Raw genomic sequence first — 17,542 nt, 5'->3', positions numbered from 1 at the left:
GGGGGAACACCCAGCTATTCAAATGCAAATGACAGCTGTTGTGTTCCCCCAGCGCATAGTAACTAGATGTCGGCGGGGGAGGGGGGGATTGACTTGGCTTTGTCTAAGGCGGCAGCGGCAGCAGCTCTCCTCTCCCCCATACGAGGACTTCTCTGCTCCGCTCTCCGCCCCCTCTCCACCCCCTCTCCACCCGCACTCGAAAAAAAAGTATTTTGGTCAGGCATCGGGAGTATTTGCGCGAGTACAAGTACTAGCGCAAATACTCGGTATCGGTCCCGATACCGATACTAGTATCGGTATCGGGACAACCCTAGTGTGACAGAAAGTATTGCAATGACTGCCATTTTATTCTCTAGGTTGTTAGAAAAAAAGTACAATGTTTGGGGTTCTAAGTAATTTTCTAGCAAAACAGTGTAACAGCGATCGTTTCCGCGGGTGCCGCGGGCATGGTCAAGGAGCTTCGGACTGGATCATGAGCGCGCCGCTGGCGGCGCGCTCGCGACCTACGGCTGGGCTTTTAAAGAGGATGTATATATACGTCCATGTGCCCAGCCATGCCATTCTGTCGATGTGTATAGTCGTGCGGCAGTCCTTATGTGATTAATATACAAAAATATATACATTTTAAAACCAATCCTGGAAACAAGACATGATTATACAACTGCTTACTGCTGCAATACAAGATGTAATTGTAGCTATGAATTGCTACAAATTGTAATGGCAACAACAACCCTACATGTTTCGGAGAGCATAAGAAGTTTTGTTCCTCCTTATGATATATATTTCCTTCTTCAGGGATTGAGTGAAAGTAAGCTTGTGTATTTCTAATAGAAAAGGGTACATTATTTAAGTATACCAAAAATGTGATTAAATTCTCAGTAGTATTACATATAACGGTTAATTTTCAGAGAGACTGGCAGTTACATATATAAATACTCACAAATCACATGTTCCTAACAATAAATGATGCACAGGTGTATAGCGGATGGGCGGTGTCAGATGTCTAATGGTCCAATGGATAACAAACCAACCACTTGGTATAAAGACGTGGGGATTTTTCCAATTAATGAGGTCTTGCTGCATTTAGTGATGAGGATACCTCCTTTCTGATTTTATCTGGATCTGAATGGAGAGCCGGCATGGACAGTGCCCCCAAGAGGTGGAGCTAACAAGAGCCACAAAAGAGGGGCGCAGATCTGAAAAATGTATATAGTATTGTAAAATGTATTGCAACAATGTGGGAAATAAGACAAAAATGTGATCAGTACCCAAGTGCCAATCACTAAATAACTGTAAACAAATCACTAGTGATAAAACTAATAAAAAAAAAATATATATATATATATATATATATATATATTAGGGCTGTGCGTTAAACGCGATATTAACGGCGTTAACGCAAACCCATGTTAACGCCGTCAATATTTTTGTTGCGCGATTAACGCAGGAGCCCTCGGGGTGGACATGCAGAGGCGCGGCGTGGCTTACCTTTTCGCTGGATTCACAGGCAAGTTACTCACCTTGTCCCTGGATCCAGCGATGCCACCCCGCTGTGTGATCGAGCGGGTCCTCCTCGCTTGGCGGGTCCTCCTTGCTTGGCGGGTCCTCCTCGCTTGGCGGGTCCTCCTCGCTCGGCGGGTCCTCCTCGCTCGATTCACAGTGCCTGTGTGCCGCCGAGCTCCGTTCCCTGCGACGTTACGACGCACGGGAGCGGAGAACGGCGCCAAATTTAAAAAAGTAAACAAACACAATACACACAGTATACTGTAATCTTATAGATTACAGTACTGTATGTAAAAAATACACACCCCCCTTGTCCCTAGTGGTCTGCCCAGTGCCCTACATGTTCTTTTATAAAATAAAAACTATTCTTTCTGCCTGAAAAACTGTAGATTGTCCAAAAGTGTCCCTTTATGTCAAAAATGGTTTTAGATCAGCTAGAAAACAGCGATAATAAATTATAATCACTTGCAGAATTGTACGATATTTGTGGGGAAATTCGTCATAAATTAGAGCGATTAATCGTGAGTTAACTATGACATTAATGCGATTAATCGCGATTACAAATTTTAATCGTTTGACAGCACTAATATATATATATATATATATATATATACAGGGCTCAAAATTTCAAGTCCTGAGCTACTAGCCAGGCCTCAAGAGTTACTCGCCACCAGTTGCCCCTCCTAATTCATACATTGCCCTGCGCCTAATTGCACCCGTAAACACGCCCTCGTAGATTATCTCATGGAATGACACTGTTAAATGTTTTATGCAGAATCAAGTTACAAAATTAAAAATTACCAACAAAAACTTTAACAAAATGGGACAGGGCACTGGGGGCAGACCATAGGGACAGGGCACTGGGGTCAGACCAGAGGGACAGGGCACTGGGGTCAGACCAGAGGGACAGGGCACTGGGGGCAGATCAGAGGGACAGGGCACTAGAACTGGGTCTCTTCCCCATTCTCTTGCTGTCTCCTCTGCAACTCCCATCCATCCTCTCTCTCTCTCTCCCATTCATCTCATCATCAGGAGCCTGTGCAGGTCCACGCTTGCATGTCCCCACTTCCCCCTTTTATTCAGGCTGGCAGTGAGGAGAGGAGCTACAGCACAGCGGGAGGGAGTACAATCCAGCACTGAGATCCACACAACTGCACAGCCATTGACACCATAGCACAGCGCACACTGACAGCGCACAGCACACATTGAGACCAGTCTGTTCACAGTGCTCAGGCTGAACTGCTGGACACTTACATAGTACACAAGGAGAAGAAAACTGCACAAACTAGAAGGCTGCCGCTCTCATGTCAGGGCAACTTTCAGTGAGCGCTGCACCAGAGTGGTAATTTTCGCAATCCTCCACCTCACTCATTACTTTCTGCTCTCCAGCTACATTGGTCGGGGGAGGGGGGCAGGCTCAGAGAGGTCATACTGTTAGGTCCCATGGCTTAATGAGAATTGTAAGGAGAGCACCTGTGTACTGCTCTGCCTGTGCGTGGCTCATGCACCTTTCCTCTTCGGCCGCCAATCTCATTGGGACTCTAAGTGTAGGCACAGATTGGAGGGAGATTGGTCATGTAGCCCTGTCATCACTCGCCCCCAGCTTAAATCCACTCGCCAAATGCTAGTAGGCGAGTGGAAATTTTGAGGGCTGTGTGTATATATATATATATATATATATATATAATAGTCCCATGTGACTAATTAATAAATAAATGAATAGTCCATAAAGTGATGTGATATTTAAACAAGATGCAATCTTCTTAAAAACTTCCACCCCCACCGTCGTGCTTGTGACACCATTCCTCTGGAATCGCACTCGCCAGCTAAAATTGCCTCCTACTCTCGTGTTTGGCTCAAGAGCTTGTTAATTAGAACTCCAAAGGGTTAAACGACCATCCACTGTGTTTCAACTCAGGACAAAACGACCATCCAATATACAACTGTGTTTCAACTCAGGGTTTATCCATACATGTAAATAAGAAAAAGTGCTCCAATAGTGTAAAATAGTAACGACCAATTTATTAAAATTCACACAAACACTTCAATCATTACACTCACATGACGAACTTTAAAAACCAGATGGCTCTGCAGTGCTTTGCGGTCACAGCAGGCCCGAGATATGCGCTCAAAGTCTTTCGCCTCCTCCTGGATCCCAGACCGTACTGATCGTATCCCGTGCTTAGCTGTGGTGTCTCACGTCAGTGTAGATTCCTGTCATGCAGTCACGCCCCCAACGTTTCGTCACGGCTACTTGTTCAACCACTCCCTCTCTTTATACCCACCCCTATGGCACCTGATCCAGCACCTGCGCACACACCATGTCCCCATGATCGCAAAGCGCTGATATCCTATATGCAAGTGTTTTAGACAGAAATATCATCTGACTCAAGCACAATGTATCTACATGGTTCATAGTGTTACAACATCACTGATTAAAGTGCATTGTACGGCATCATAAAATATTCCAATAATAAAATAAAAAAATTACAAATTACAAATCGGACACTAATATAAGAGAACCTCCTAAATGATAAAATATACACAAATGGGAAGCTGTTAAATGTTCTTCAAAAGAGTATGTATATATTGGTAAATCAATTAGAAATGCAGGGCTATATAGATGCACCTTATGCACAAACGCATGTCGAAAATGCATAAGTCATGCAACATGTGCTCATCCCCTGCAATAGACAATAGATAGAAATAATTTAGAAATGCAGGGCTATACTGATGCACCCTATGCAAAAAACGCATGTCGAAAAATGCATAAGTCATGCAACATGTGCTCATCCCCTGCAATGGACAATAAATAAGAACTACAGGGCTATACTGATACACCCTATGCAAAAACGCATGTCAAAAATGCATAAGTCATTTTCGACATGCATTTTTTCATAGGGTGTATGCAAAGGTAACAAAATACGGGGGAGGGGAGGGGGCAATGTAATGGCTAGAATGTATAAAAATCAAGTTGTCAGAACCATTGATGTATTTCAGCATAGTGCCTCCAAATACTGTCAGAATATTTATACTGAAATATTATAATAGTATTGTATTTATGGAAATATGCACATCTTTAAATTGGGAGATTTACAACTTCCTACAATATTAACCAAGAAATTCTAAGTCCTTTGCTAGTTTGAAGACAAGTAACACAAATAAATATTTAACATATATATATATTTATTAACTAAAGATATAATGCAACATTTAAATCGGGTATAATTTGTGATAAAACAAATAATTGATATACTTCTACAATCAGAGATAAATGATGGTTAATGTTCAGATAATATTTGCATTATAGGACAAGGTATATTCATAGTTCTTACTTAAATCATCCTTGTATATTTAAAACCTGGTAACTTGTAAAATAACCTTCCGTGACATCACAGCTTTATGTAAATACTCTTGTTTACATTGACACTATGTTATCTCTTCTCAACACAAACAGATCTCCTGCTCACACTTCTAAGGCCCCATACACACGAGAGAATTTATCCGCGAATACGGTCCAGCGGACCGTTTCCGCGGATAAATCCTCTCGAGGATTTAGGCGGATTTTCATGCGATGGAGTGTACACACCATCGCATTGAAATCCGCGCTGAAATCCTCTGGCGATGACGTGTCGCGCCGTTGCCGCGATTATGACGCGGCAACGTGCGCGACGCTGTCATATAAGGAATTCCACGCATGCGTCGAATCATTACGACGCATGCGGGGGATCCCTTCGGACGGATGGATCCGGTGAGTCTATACAGACCAGCGGATCCATCCGTTGGGATGGATTCCAGCAGATGGATATGCTTGGCATGTCAGCAAATATTCGATCTGCTGGAATCCATCCCAGGGGAGAAATATCCGCGGAAACAGATCCGCTGGCGTGTACACACCATAGGATCTATCCGCTGAAACCCATCTGCTGGGATTTTTCAGCGGATGGATTCTATGGTGTGTACGGGGCCTTATACGTGTACAAACCCAATGTCATATTGTACACAGGTTTGACAATACAATCAAGCTTATTTTACATTTAGAGGGAATCTATTTTACACAGGCATCACATCAAAACCATTGTATAGATTTTGCCATTTAGCTTTTTAACCGCTTCCTGACCGCCGCATGTAGATATACATCGGCAGAATGGCACGTACAGGCACATTGGCGTACCTGTACGTCCCTGCCTTTCCGCGGGTCGGGGGTCCGATCCGGACCCCCCCCCCGCTACATGAGGAGGTCGGATTCCCATGGGGAGGGACCTGGGACGACGGCGCGGCTATTTGTTTATAGCCGCTCCGTCGCGATCGCTCCCCGGAGCTGAAGAACGGGGAGAGCCGTATGTAAACACGGCTTCCCCGTGCTTCACTGTGGCGGCGTATCGATCGAATGATCCTTTTTATAGGGAGACTCAATCGATGACGTCAGTCCTACAGCCACACCCCCCTACAGTTGTAAACACACACTAGGTGAACCCTAACTCCTACAGCGCCCCCTGTGGTTAACTCCCAAACTGCAACTGTCATTTTCACAATAAACAATGCAATTTAAATGGATTTTTTGCTGTGAAAATTACAATGGTCCCAAAAATGTGTCAAAATTGTCCGAAGCGTCCGCCATAATGTCGCAGTCATGAAAAAAAACGCTGATCGCCCCCATTAGTAGTAAAAAAAAAAAAATAATAAAAATGCAATAAAACTATCCCCTATTTTGTAAACGCTATAAATTTTGCGCAAACCAATCGATAAACGATTATTGTGATTTTTTTTTTTACCAAAAATATGTAGAAGAATACGTATCGGCCTAAACTGAGGAAAAAAAAAATTATATATGTTTTTGGGGGATATTTATTATAGCAAAAAGTAAAAAATATTGCATTTTTTTTCAAAATTGTCGCTCTATTTTTGTTTATAGCGCAAAAAATAAAAACCGCAGAGGTGATCAAATACCACCAAAAGAAAGCTCTATTTGTGGGGAAAAAGGACGCCAATTTTGTTTGGGAGCCACGTCGCACGACCGCGCAATTGTCTGTTAAAGCGACGCAGTGCCGAATTGTAAAAAACCCTTGGGTCATTTAGCAGCATATTGGTCCGGTCCTTAAGTGGTTAAAGACAATCCAAATTTGTGTGTGTCTCTTAATATTTGGATTATAATTATTTCATACTGCAGTAAAAAATAACATAATTCCAACACTTGCTTTGCCATATATTTAAATGGTTTTAGTTAATGTACTGTATATGCAAAAACAATTCCATTACCAAACAGGTAATAATAAATAAACTAATACGTTACCAGGTTCTGTCTGTTCGAGAAGCCTCCCGTAAGGTAATGAGGAGTCCCATAAGGACTCCTCTTTTAACCCCTACATGTTTGCGTTCACGATCTCCTCCTTCCAGCTTCCTTTAGATGTAGACCCCCGAGAGAGATCTCTTCAAAGAGCGAGTGCCTCCCAGAATTAGTTTCTCCTGCTATATTAGCTGCTACTTTTATCTTACTCCCAAAAGTGTGTGTGTGTGTCTGTTAAATAATTACATTCATTTGGCTTTTTATCAAGATCTCTAGTTTGAAGGTTTGAGACCTCTTTTAACTCGGCCTAGCAAAAGACAGATCTTGAAATAGGTTAGGCGTATGAATGGATTTTGGTCCAGCTGTCAAAGATGTCCAAGATTGACATGGGTTCATGAGGTCACTAGGTTCACGGATAAGAATACTCACAGAATACTCACAGAGTCATGTATCATAGAGTAAAACCAGAAATACTGTCTTCATATGTTTCAAAGTTAAAAGTTACTTTTTGATATTCTTTGTTTAATTATCTAGAGTTTGTGTGAAGTGATATATTTATATATCTATATATATATGTATTCAATTATGAGTTTATTATGCATTTGTAAGTTTGGTATAGAACTTCTGAATCTTAAAGATATATCTTATGTAAGAATTAGGCATTTAACAGAAGGTCAACCCAATGGTTTTAGTAGAAAACAGCTATATGTTGCTGTCAATCAAATCAGCTAGGTCATCTCAAGGAGATGCAGATATGGGGATGAAGTTGTACATTCTATTTCTAAAGTTGAACATGACAGAGTTATGGGTGGAGTTGTGAGTTCGCTTTGGTTTAAACCATATTAAGCATCCTTTTGAGAAAAGGCGTTACCATGTATTTAGCTGACATATGGGTTTTTATAGTATAAAGAGAGAGTTTAAACTGACATAGGACACACTTACACACTCACCCACCATTCGCAACACATACACTTCAGAAGGACAGCAAGGACACTTTGTTTACTTAAGGCCTACACTCAAGCTTACCTCACAAACAGCTGTTCGAGGCTGACACTTCTCACACCACTGAAGCTAGACGAAGGAACTTTTACTATGCTATTCTTTAAGCTTATACCTAACTAATCTTCTGTTATTACTACAACAAGCTGTATGAAGATTTGAACTTTGTATGTATTTACAAGTTGATGCCAAGTGAGATGCTAATAAAACTCATACTTTGAGTAAGCCCGGCTATTTGAACTTTTGAAAGAAACGTCCTGCGAAAGAAGCTGTTGACATAACACGTGTCTAATTTAACTCTTCTTCATTGGCGAGCCAGCTCATTAATCGGTTTTTCTAACACCTTGCCACAAGAGGGGGAAGAGACCCATTCATGAGTTCTCAAGTCGCAGGAAAACTCCGATTATAGAATCTAGAAAGGACGTTTGCTCTTCATCCTACAAGGACAAAAGATTGAAGGAACCAAGCCGGCTAAGACGTGAAATCCCACGACTAACGGTGAGTGAAAAAAACAAACATAAAACATGGATTTTATTGATGAATTAGTTAGAGACAGTAAGCTAGAATTTAAAGATGCTTCTTATTATCCAAATGACAGTCATCTTTGGGCTTATATGTACAGAGCATGCTTAGATGCCAATGATCAGATTGACAAATCAAGGTTTACTATGTATAAGCAGCGTAAAAAGATAGCTAACATTTTAAAGTTGGTAAAAATATTTAACAAAATGATTATTAATGTTGATTTACCTGCTAAAAATGTGTGTACTTTAGAACAGACAGAATGTAACACATTACAGAACAGAGGGAAACATGAAAATGTGTCCCAAGATTCTACTGATTGTCCAAATTGTGAGCTTTTTTGCAATTACATAGAGAATCTTGAGCAACAGATTGACTCCAAAACAAATCTTTTGGAGAAACTCAAGAATGACAGTAGATTGACACAGATTGCTGTGTTATCTACAGATGACAAAAAGAAAAAGGGCTCAACATCAAAGCCTCAGCCTTCCTATATTCCTGATAATTCAGAAATAAACGAAGAGGCCGCTGAGGATGAAACAGAGGTTAGAAAGAGAAAACTACTTGATCGTGCCGCTAAATTAAAATTACAAATACATGATCAGTTAATTAAAGTTTTAAAAGACATCCCTGCTTATGATTTAAGAGCGGACGCTTTTCATAACGCAGACATATTTGAGTCCTACACTGACAGATACAACCTTAAAGAAGAACAGCGTAATCATATATTTTATCTTTGGTTACCTGCACATTATGCACGACGATTAACAAAGTCACCTACTATTGATGACGATGGACAGGAGATACACAGTGACAATTCAGACAGACTACGACAATTGTTACTATGCACAACAGGTGAGGAGGTACCGTCTATTGAAATATTAGACTCCCTTCAAACTTCAGTTACAGAAAATCCATTTGATTTCATGCATAAATTCTCAAAAGCATACAAGATGGTTTTGGGGGTAGATGATGAAAGCGATTCAGGGATTATTAGAGCATTTACAAAGAAATGTAAATATCTTGATCCTACCTCATTAGCCATTGCACAAGAAAAAGAATCTTTATCAGAAGCGGCAAGTTTCATTGATAAAGTTAGAAGACAAATGAGACAGGGCAATCTTAAATCTAAGATCGCTTTGATCCAAAAAGACACTTTAAAACAGAATAGTCAGACTCCAGCCAAAACAAGCTGGACAGCTCCTAATAGCTATGACAGGTGGAAGCAAGGGAGACAGAGAGAGCCCATCACGTGTTATTATTGCCAGAGACCAGGTCATGCACGTTATCAATGTAAACAATTCTTAAGAGATATGCAGACGAAAGATTCAAGACATATAGGTAAAGAGAATGGACTTATAGCTCTTGAACCTTCTGCTCCTCCTCGTCCAAATATTACTCAATCTTCTTCTCCCTATGCTCCTCTGATAAAGCAAATCAGAGAATTGTCAATCAGCGGTGGCATGAATGAAAAAAAACCTCACTCAGCCACTGGTGATTCAAACCCATTATTGCCTACCCCATGACTACAGAATAAAAAGGAAATAAAGTCTCATTATCTAGAATATGTTGCACCAATAAGTCTAGATAAATGTGGACGTCCTTATATCAAAGCAAAATTAAATGGACAAAAACTCAGTTTTCTATGTGATACGGGAGCCGAGGTATCGATTACAGGTGTAAAATTACCTATTTCAGCAGATGCAGCAATTTGTACAGTTGTTGGATTTAATGGATCAGGTAGTTCTAAAGCTTCAAAGTGTAAAAAGGTTTCGTTTGAAATTCCTGGACATTTGGATACCGAGATCGATATCTGGTATTCTCAAGGTGCAGAGAATATAATTGGAACAGATATCATTCAACAAAGAGGTTGGATAATTGATCTAGGTAATAGTGTTATCTGGAAAGGTTCCATTAATCGTAAGCCTGTGGTAATTGACCCAGCAGATTACTGTGAAGTCGGCAGCATCTGTTTGGCAGAAGTGGTTGCTGAAGACCATAAATGGCCAGATATTGGTGACAATCGAGATCTGGAAAAATTGGTCAAATCATACAAAAATCTGTGGAGCCAAGGAAAAAACGAGGCAGGTCTTTTCAAAGGCATAGAAGTTGATGTGCAAGGGCGGGATCCACCAGCCCAGAAGCAATACAAATTGCCCCCAGAGTCTATAGAACCAGTATCTGTAGTTATAGAAGAGCTTTTGCAACAGGGTATTATCAGAAAAACTAATTCTGTAGCAAACAATCCGTTATGGGTAGTACCTAAACGAGATGACCCTAGTGCTTTCAGACTTCTGGTAGACCTCAGAATGCTGAATAAATACACTCCAAATTGTGCCCCGATAGTAGCAGAAACACCTGACATCATGTCCCGAATTGACGCAAAAGCTAAAGTGTTTTCAGTGATTGATATTGCAAATGGTTTTTTTTCAATAGCTCTGACCAAAAGTTGTCAATACAAGTTTGCATTCTATTTTAAGAACCAGCAGTATACTTTCACTCGTCTTGTTCAAGGCTTACACTTAAGTCCTAGTGTATTCCATCAAGCGCTAGCGAAAGTCTTATCAAAATTTTCTAGGCCAGACTGTATTTTGCAATATGTAGATGATGTCTTGCTTTTTTCGGAAAATGAAGCAGAGCATTTGACCCTTCTAGCGGAATTGTTTGATCTGCTGTATGATGCAGGTCTCAAGCTGAATACTCGTAAAGTTCAGCTCATGAAACGCGAGGTTAAGTTTCTCGGTATTCAGATCAGTCCAGGTAAACGACAACCTTTGCAAGAAAGGGTTAATGCTATTGCTGCACTTCCCGTACCAACCACATTTAAAGCTCTGAGACAATTCCTAGGATTAGTGAATTTTTCCCGAGAGTACATTGAGTCGTTTGCAGAGAAAGCAAAAAGTCTGTACAATCTTCTAAAGACCAATGAGGAAAATGGTTTTGGTCCTTGGACAGAAGTACAGCAAAGAGATTTTGAATCTTTGAAAAAAGACTTGCAAACTGCACCAGCCCTAGCAACAGTAGAAAGGCAAGCACCATTTGCTTTGCAGGTGCATACATCTGAAAATGCAATTTCTTCAGTGTTACTTCAATTACAAGGAGGAAATTGGAGGATTTTGGGATATTTCTCCAGACTTTTAACTCCAGTTGAGAGAGGTTTTGACACATGTGTAAAACAATTGGTAGGAGTTCACTATGCAGTGAAGGCAACCGAGTACATTGTAGGATTTAACCAAATTGTCTTACAAACTCCGCATTCCACTTTGAAATTTCTCCTTGAGAAAAATATTCAAGGTGTTTCCAATCAAAGATTTTCACAATGGTTGTTAGCTTTATCACCTAAACAGATCCAGATTGATCATAATGCCAAATATGTACTCCCTCAATTGATGGAATACAATGGAATGGAACATGAGTGTTCATGTGAAGTCCAGGATTCCACTTCTCCTCTGTTTCGCAGAGAAGCAGAGCAGACTGATGAACCAGTGTTTGTAGATGGTTCACGCTATTGTGTTTCAGGAGAATATTTTGCAGGCTATGCAATCTGGTTTCCAAAAAGAGGATATGCCATACAACACAGACTTCCAGGATACTTTTCAGCACAAAAAGCTGAATTGTTAGCAGTAGAGACAGCTCTGACTGTGGCCAATGAAGAGAACAAGGGTCCACTAGCAATCTATAGTGACAGTTCATATGTTGTGCGTTCTCTTACTGACTATTTGCCAATTTGGAAAAGAAGAGGTTTTGTAGACGCATCCAACAAAGTTTTGGCGCATCGAGACACACTTGAATCAATTTTTGCACTAGCAGAGAAAAAACCTTGTGTCTATGCTATTGTGAAGGTACCAGCTCATAGAAAGGACAGTGATGAGCTTAGCATTGGTAACGGGACAGCTGACACGTTAGCAAAGGAAGCAGCTGTTGTCGAACAGTCTGAAATTCCAATTGAGCCAGTTTCAGTGGATATAGTCAAAAAGACAGATACACAGATACCCTCTTTTGCAGAAGAACAGAAAAAGGATCAGTCCTTATCTGGTTCTCAGGGGGATGCTAACTTTCCCTTTGTTTGTGAAAATGGGATATTGTGCCATGATTCAAACGGGCATCTGCGTCCTGTATTACCAAAACATTTACAAGGTGAGTTCACAAAATATAATCATGAAAGCTTAGGCCATGTAGGAAAGCAGAGATTGCTAGAAGTTCTCAAAGAAAAGTTTTACTGGGAAAAAATGGAAGAAACTGTAGACAATGTGATTCAATCTTGTCTTATTTGTGCTCAAGTGAATCCCAGACCAAAGGGACAAAAGCCTCCCTTACAAAGAGTTCCTCCAGCTGATGGTCCATGGTCTACATTGCAAATTGACTATATAGGACCATTGCCTACAGGAAAAAACGGGTTCAGGTATGCGCTCACAATCGTAGATGTGTTTTCTAAGTGGGTTGAAATCTTACCTGCTCGTACAGATGATGCATTGACAACTGCAAGATTGTTAATGAATCATGTTTTTCCAACTTGGGGGATCCCAGTGAACCTCAGTTCTGATCGAGGATCGCATTTCACAGGTAAGGTAATGCAAGCAATGTGTAAAATTCTGGGAGTCCAACAAAGATTTCATGTTCCATACCATCCACAATCTGCAGGTATTGTTGAAAGAATGAATAGGACTATCAAATCCAGGATTGCAAAAATGTTATTAGACAAAGGAAATACATGGGTAGATGCTGTACCTTTTGTTCTGATGAGTATCAGAAGTACATCGTCCTCATCTACTCAATACAGTCCATTTGAATTGATGACAGGTAGAAAAATGCCACTTGTGTTCCCACATGAACCATTTTTGTCCACTCCGCAAAAAGAAGCAATTGAGAAAACAAAATGGTTACAGATGTTGCAAGACAATCTGAACGTCATTTTGCCACATGCAGCTTCTCACATGCAGAAAATGATTCCTCCACATACCTCAAAATTTGAGAAAGGTGGACAAGTCATGATTAAAACTTTTAGGAAAAGCGGACCATGGCAAAGTAATTGGGAAGGTCCTTTTGAGATTTTGGATACATTAGGTGTAATGATACAAGTCCAAAGGCCTCTCAACTCTGTGAAAAATGCACGGAGACAACAAAAAATATGGGTTCACACTGATCAATGCAAATTGTTCATGCCAAGATAATGATATTGCCTTTCTTTTACAGATATGGCATCTGATAACCAAACATGGAGGAACACAAAACTCCAAGAAGAAATAAAAGAAAATTGGAAAGCAAGAAAATACACAAAAAGGAGAAAATTCATTATCTCAGGACTCCTTTTTCCATTAATGACATTTTTCTTCATAAAAACTTACTTGACTTTTTCCAGTTCAGCAGAAGATAACAAGACTGAGACCCTGCATAAAAGAGATTTGCAGCTATCCAGAAATAAGAGACACTTTCCAAGATACAGTGACTTTGACACAAGCAATGACATATATGGATACGCTTGCATAGGATATGGGGTTACTTGTTGCATGAGTTTTTACTTTTTCCATAGCAACACCATTGAAATTCACGCCAGAATAGAATCCAAGACAAAGTTCACAAAAATGCAAGGATCATATGTACATAGTAATACAACTGGTACATATGAGTGTAATCTAACAGATATGGGATTCTGGGTTATAGTTATAAAAGGAAATGAGACTACAGCTTGGACTGGGGATGTAACTAATGTTAAGGTACATACTCCTTCTGTGGGAGGATCCAAAACTGATATTTGGTTTCAAACACAATATTATTTACAGTTTGTAGATCCTGAACATTTACAAATTACAGGAGATGAAAAAGGAGATGTAACTCGAGTATGGGATTTTCAAATGACAAGAAGTTTAGCTCTAGTCAAAGTGAAGGTGATGATTACTGTTGTGGATTTAATTATTCCAGACATAAAAGTATCGCCACAATCTCTTAAAATAGAAGAAGGAAAGGATAATTTAACTTTGATGTGTACTACGCAAATAGAATTACCTCAGAATTCACTATTAACCTGGAAGAGAAATAGTGAGTTGTTGGGCAGTCTTTTCTATAGCTCAGCTAGCATAATACGTAAGGGCAATTTTGGTAATTTAGATTGGAAGAATAATAGTTTGATTTTTCATCACACTAATCCAAATCTAAATGACTCAGGTATATATGAGTGTTGCCTATCATTGGAAAATTATCCTATGAAATGTGATATTGCAAATGTTGCAGTTTTATCCCCTGAAAAAACGAAATGTACTAACGGAAAATTTATTCCCGCCAGTCCTTTTCAAATTAATCATTTCCAATCCAGACATCTTTTAAGAGAAGGACGCTTTGTGATTATACTTTGGAAATTTAACATTTCTGAATGGAAAATTTCATCAAGGTATCCTCAGTGTCAAGAGTATCTAGTTAATATGGAATTGGGTATTGATAAATGGTTTGGAACTAATAGTAAAAACAACAGCAGGAATAAACGAGGTATTGCAGAAGGAATCCTCGGAGGAATTGGAATTGTTGGAAGTATTACCAATAGTATGGATATTACTACATTAAAATCTGATCTAGAAACATCAGGTTTAGTGGGAAGTAAAAGTATCAAAGTTCAGAGAAATTTAAATCAAATATTAGAAAATATGGTAATGAAGATAGCAACAGTTATAGGTCCATCTATTATCCATTTACAAAATATTACTTTGGATTTAATGAAAAGTGAACAACATTCTCACATAGCCAGAACGTGTCTAGAGATACAGACAGAGTATTCCACCAATTTTAAAATAACAGCTCAAGCATTCCAAAGTGGAATAACTCCTTTAGGAGTTTTACAAAGTTTACATAATGAGTATGTATTTGCAAAGAATCATACAGATTTATGGGTAAATAAATGGGTAGGATGTAATCAGCATGAATGCTTTAGTACCTCAATGATTCCTATAGCTGGGAAAGAACAAATGTTGGTTCCAATTACAGTCTTAGGATTGCCAGTAAGTGATACTCAATTGTTATATTATCAATTGCAGTATACAGATTTTGCTTTGGATAGTAATTTTTCAGAACCAGAACAACTTGACCTATCTTCATGTTTACATTTTCAATCTAAAATAATCTGTTTGCCTAAGCAGGACAAAGGAATTTTTCATTCTTGTTTCCATAATCATTCGTTATGTACGGCTAGAATTGAAAGAGTAAAAACAGCTTTTGACTTAGTTACTTCAGTAGGTAAAAAGAAGGTTTGTTTTCAAGTTATGACTAGCACTGAAACAGTTAAAGCTTTTTTCCTATCCTGTACACAAACAGAAATCCTGAAACGAGGATTATATTGTATAGACGGAGACCTTACAGGAATCAGTATAAATGGAATTAGAGTCAATTTGACTAATATTCTTATGAGAGATGTGGGTGCTCTTCCTGTACAATATAATATATCTCAAGTAGATGAATTCCCATGGAAAGAATGGGCAGACATCATACAAAAGGATAAGGGCTTATTAATTGCTTTATCTGAAGAACTTCATAAAGCAGATATAGTATTTAAGCATGAGCAAGGAAAGTTAAAAGTAATAGAACATGAATGGTCAGCGTTATCATCAAATTCTTTCTGGGCGAATTTTAAGAAAACTATATCAGTTTGGGGAAACACTTCAGTAGTTACTGCAGCAGGAAATATATTATTGCATCCAATAGTTATTATTTTTATTATTATGGTGTTATGCATATTATTTCAAGTCTGTATAATGATTAAGATGAAACAGTTTTACAAATTACTTAAGAAAGAAATGAAAAAAGGTGAAGAAATCATGACAAGTATTCTTACTCGGAGAATCACATCTGGCTTAACTGATCCGATGGTAAACTGTGGTACATCTGGAGCAACTGATTCAAAATGTGTGTGAAAGGGCCATAAATGAAGTGTGCGTGATTTAGGTAATATAATAAATTATATTCAGGGGGAATTGTTAAATAATTACATTCATTTGGCTTTTTATCAAGATCTCTAGTTTGAAGGTTTGAGACCTCTTTTAACTCGGCCTAGCAAAAGACAGATCTTGAAATAGGTTAGGCGTATGAATGGATTTTGGTCCAGCTGTCAAAGATGTCCAAGATTGACATGGGTTCATGAGGTCACTAGGTTCACGGATAAGAATACTCACAGAATACTCACAGAGTCATGTATCATAGAGTAAAACCAGAAATACTGTCTTCATATGTTTCAAAGTTAAAAGTTACTTTTTGATATTCTTTGTTTAATTATCTAGAGTTTGTGTGAAGTGATATATTTATATATCTATATATATATGTATTCAATTATGAGTTTATTATGCATTTGTAAGTTTGGTATAGAACTTCTGAATCTTAAAGATATATCTTATGTAAGAATTAGGCATTTAACAGAAGGTCAACCCAATGGTTTTAGTAGAAAACAGCTATATGTTGCTGTCAATCAAATCAGCTAGGTCATCTCAAGGAGATGCAGATATGGGGATGAAGTTGTACATTCTATTTCTAAAGTTGAACATGACAGAGTTATGGGTGGAGTTGTGAGTTCGCTTTGGTTTAAACCATATTAAGCATCCTTTTGAGAAAAGGCGTTACCATGTATTTAGCTGACATATGGGTTTTTATAGTATAAAGAGAGAGTTTAAACTGACATAGGACACACTTACACACTCACCCACCATTCGCAACACATACACTTCAGAAGGACAGCAAGGACACTTTGTTTACTTAAGGCCTACACTCAAGCTTACCTCACAAACAGCTGTTCGAGGCTGACACTTCTCACACCACTGAAGCTAGACGAAGGAACTTTTACTATGCTATTCTTTAAGCTTATACCTAACTAATCTTCTGTTATTACTACAACAAGCTGTATGAAGATTTGAACTTTGTATGTATTTACAAGTTGATGCCAAGTGAGATGCTAATAAAACTCATACTTTGAGTAAGCCCGGCTATTTGAACTTTTGAAAGAAACGTCCTGCGAAAGAAGCTGTTGACATAACACGTGTCTAATTTAACTCTTCTTCAGTGTCACAGCTACGTGACTGACGACAGCAAATGACAATGTTTTTAGTAGGTTGTCATAGGAACCAAATAAACACCATCTTGAATATTTAAGTATTTTTTTTTTACCACAAGAGGGCAGTAGCGTATTAGAAGTCATTTCTAATATTATTCCTACTTGAGTCGAAGATAATTTACGACATCCTGTGATTTAAGATTCACAAA

The 17,542-nt window shown here is 39.0% G+C and overlaps 1 protein-coding gene across 1 annotated transcript; it reads left to right on the top strand.

Moving 5' to 3' along the window:
- Nucleotides 1-8,131: 8,131 nt before the first annotated feature.
- LOC120921799 lies at nucleotides 8,132-17,259 on the top strand. Its single transcript, XM_040334303.1, has 2 exons — nucleotides 8,132-8,287; nucleotides 13,505-17,259. Exon 2 carries the CDS (start codon nucleotides 13,507-13,509, stop codon nucleotides 16,204-16,206), a length of 2,700 nt encoding a protein of 899 aa, XP_040190237.1. The 5' UTR covers nucleotides 8,132-8,287; nucleotides 13,505-13,506; the 3' UTR covers nucleotides 16,207-17,259.
- Nucleotides 17,260-17,542: the final 283 nt, after the last annotated feature.

Source organism: Rana temporaria, assembly GCF_905171775.1.
Source record: "Rana temporaria chromosome 4 unlocalized genomic scaffold, aRanTem1.1 chr4s, whole genome shotgun sequence".
NCBI classification, from domain to species: Eukaryota; Metazoa; Chordata; class Amphibia; order Anura; family Ranidae; genus Rana; species Rana temporaria.
Note: the sequence above shows the minus strand (reverse complement) of the source record. Positions and strands in the feature narration are given on the sequence as shown.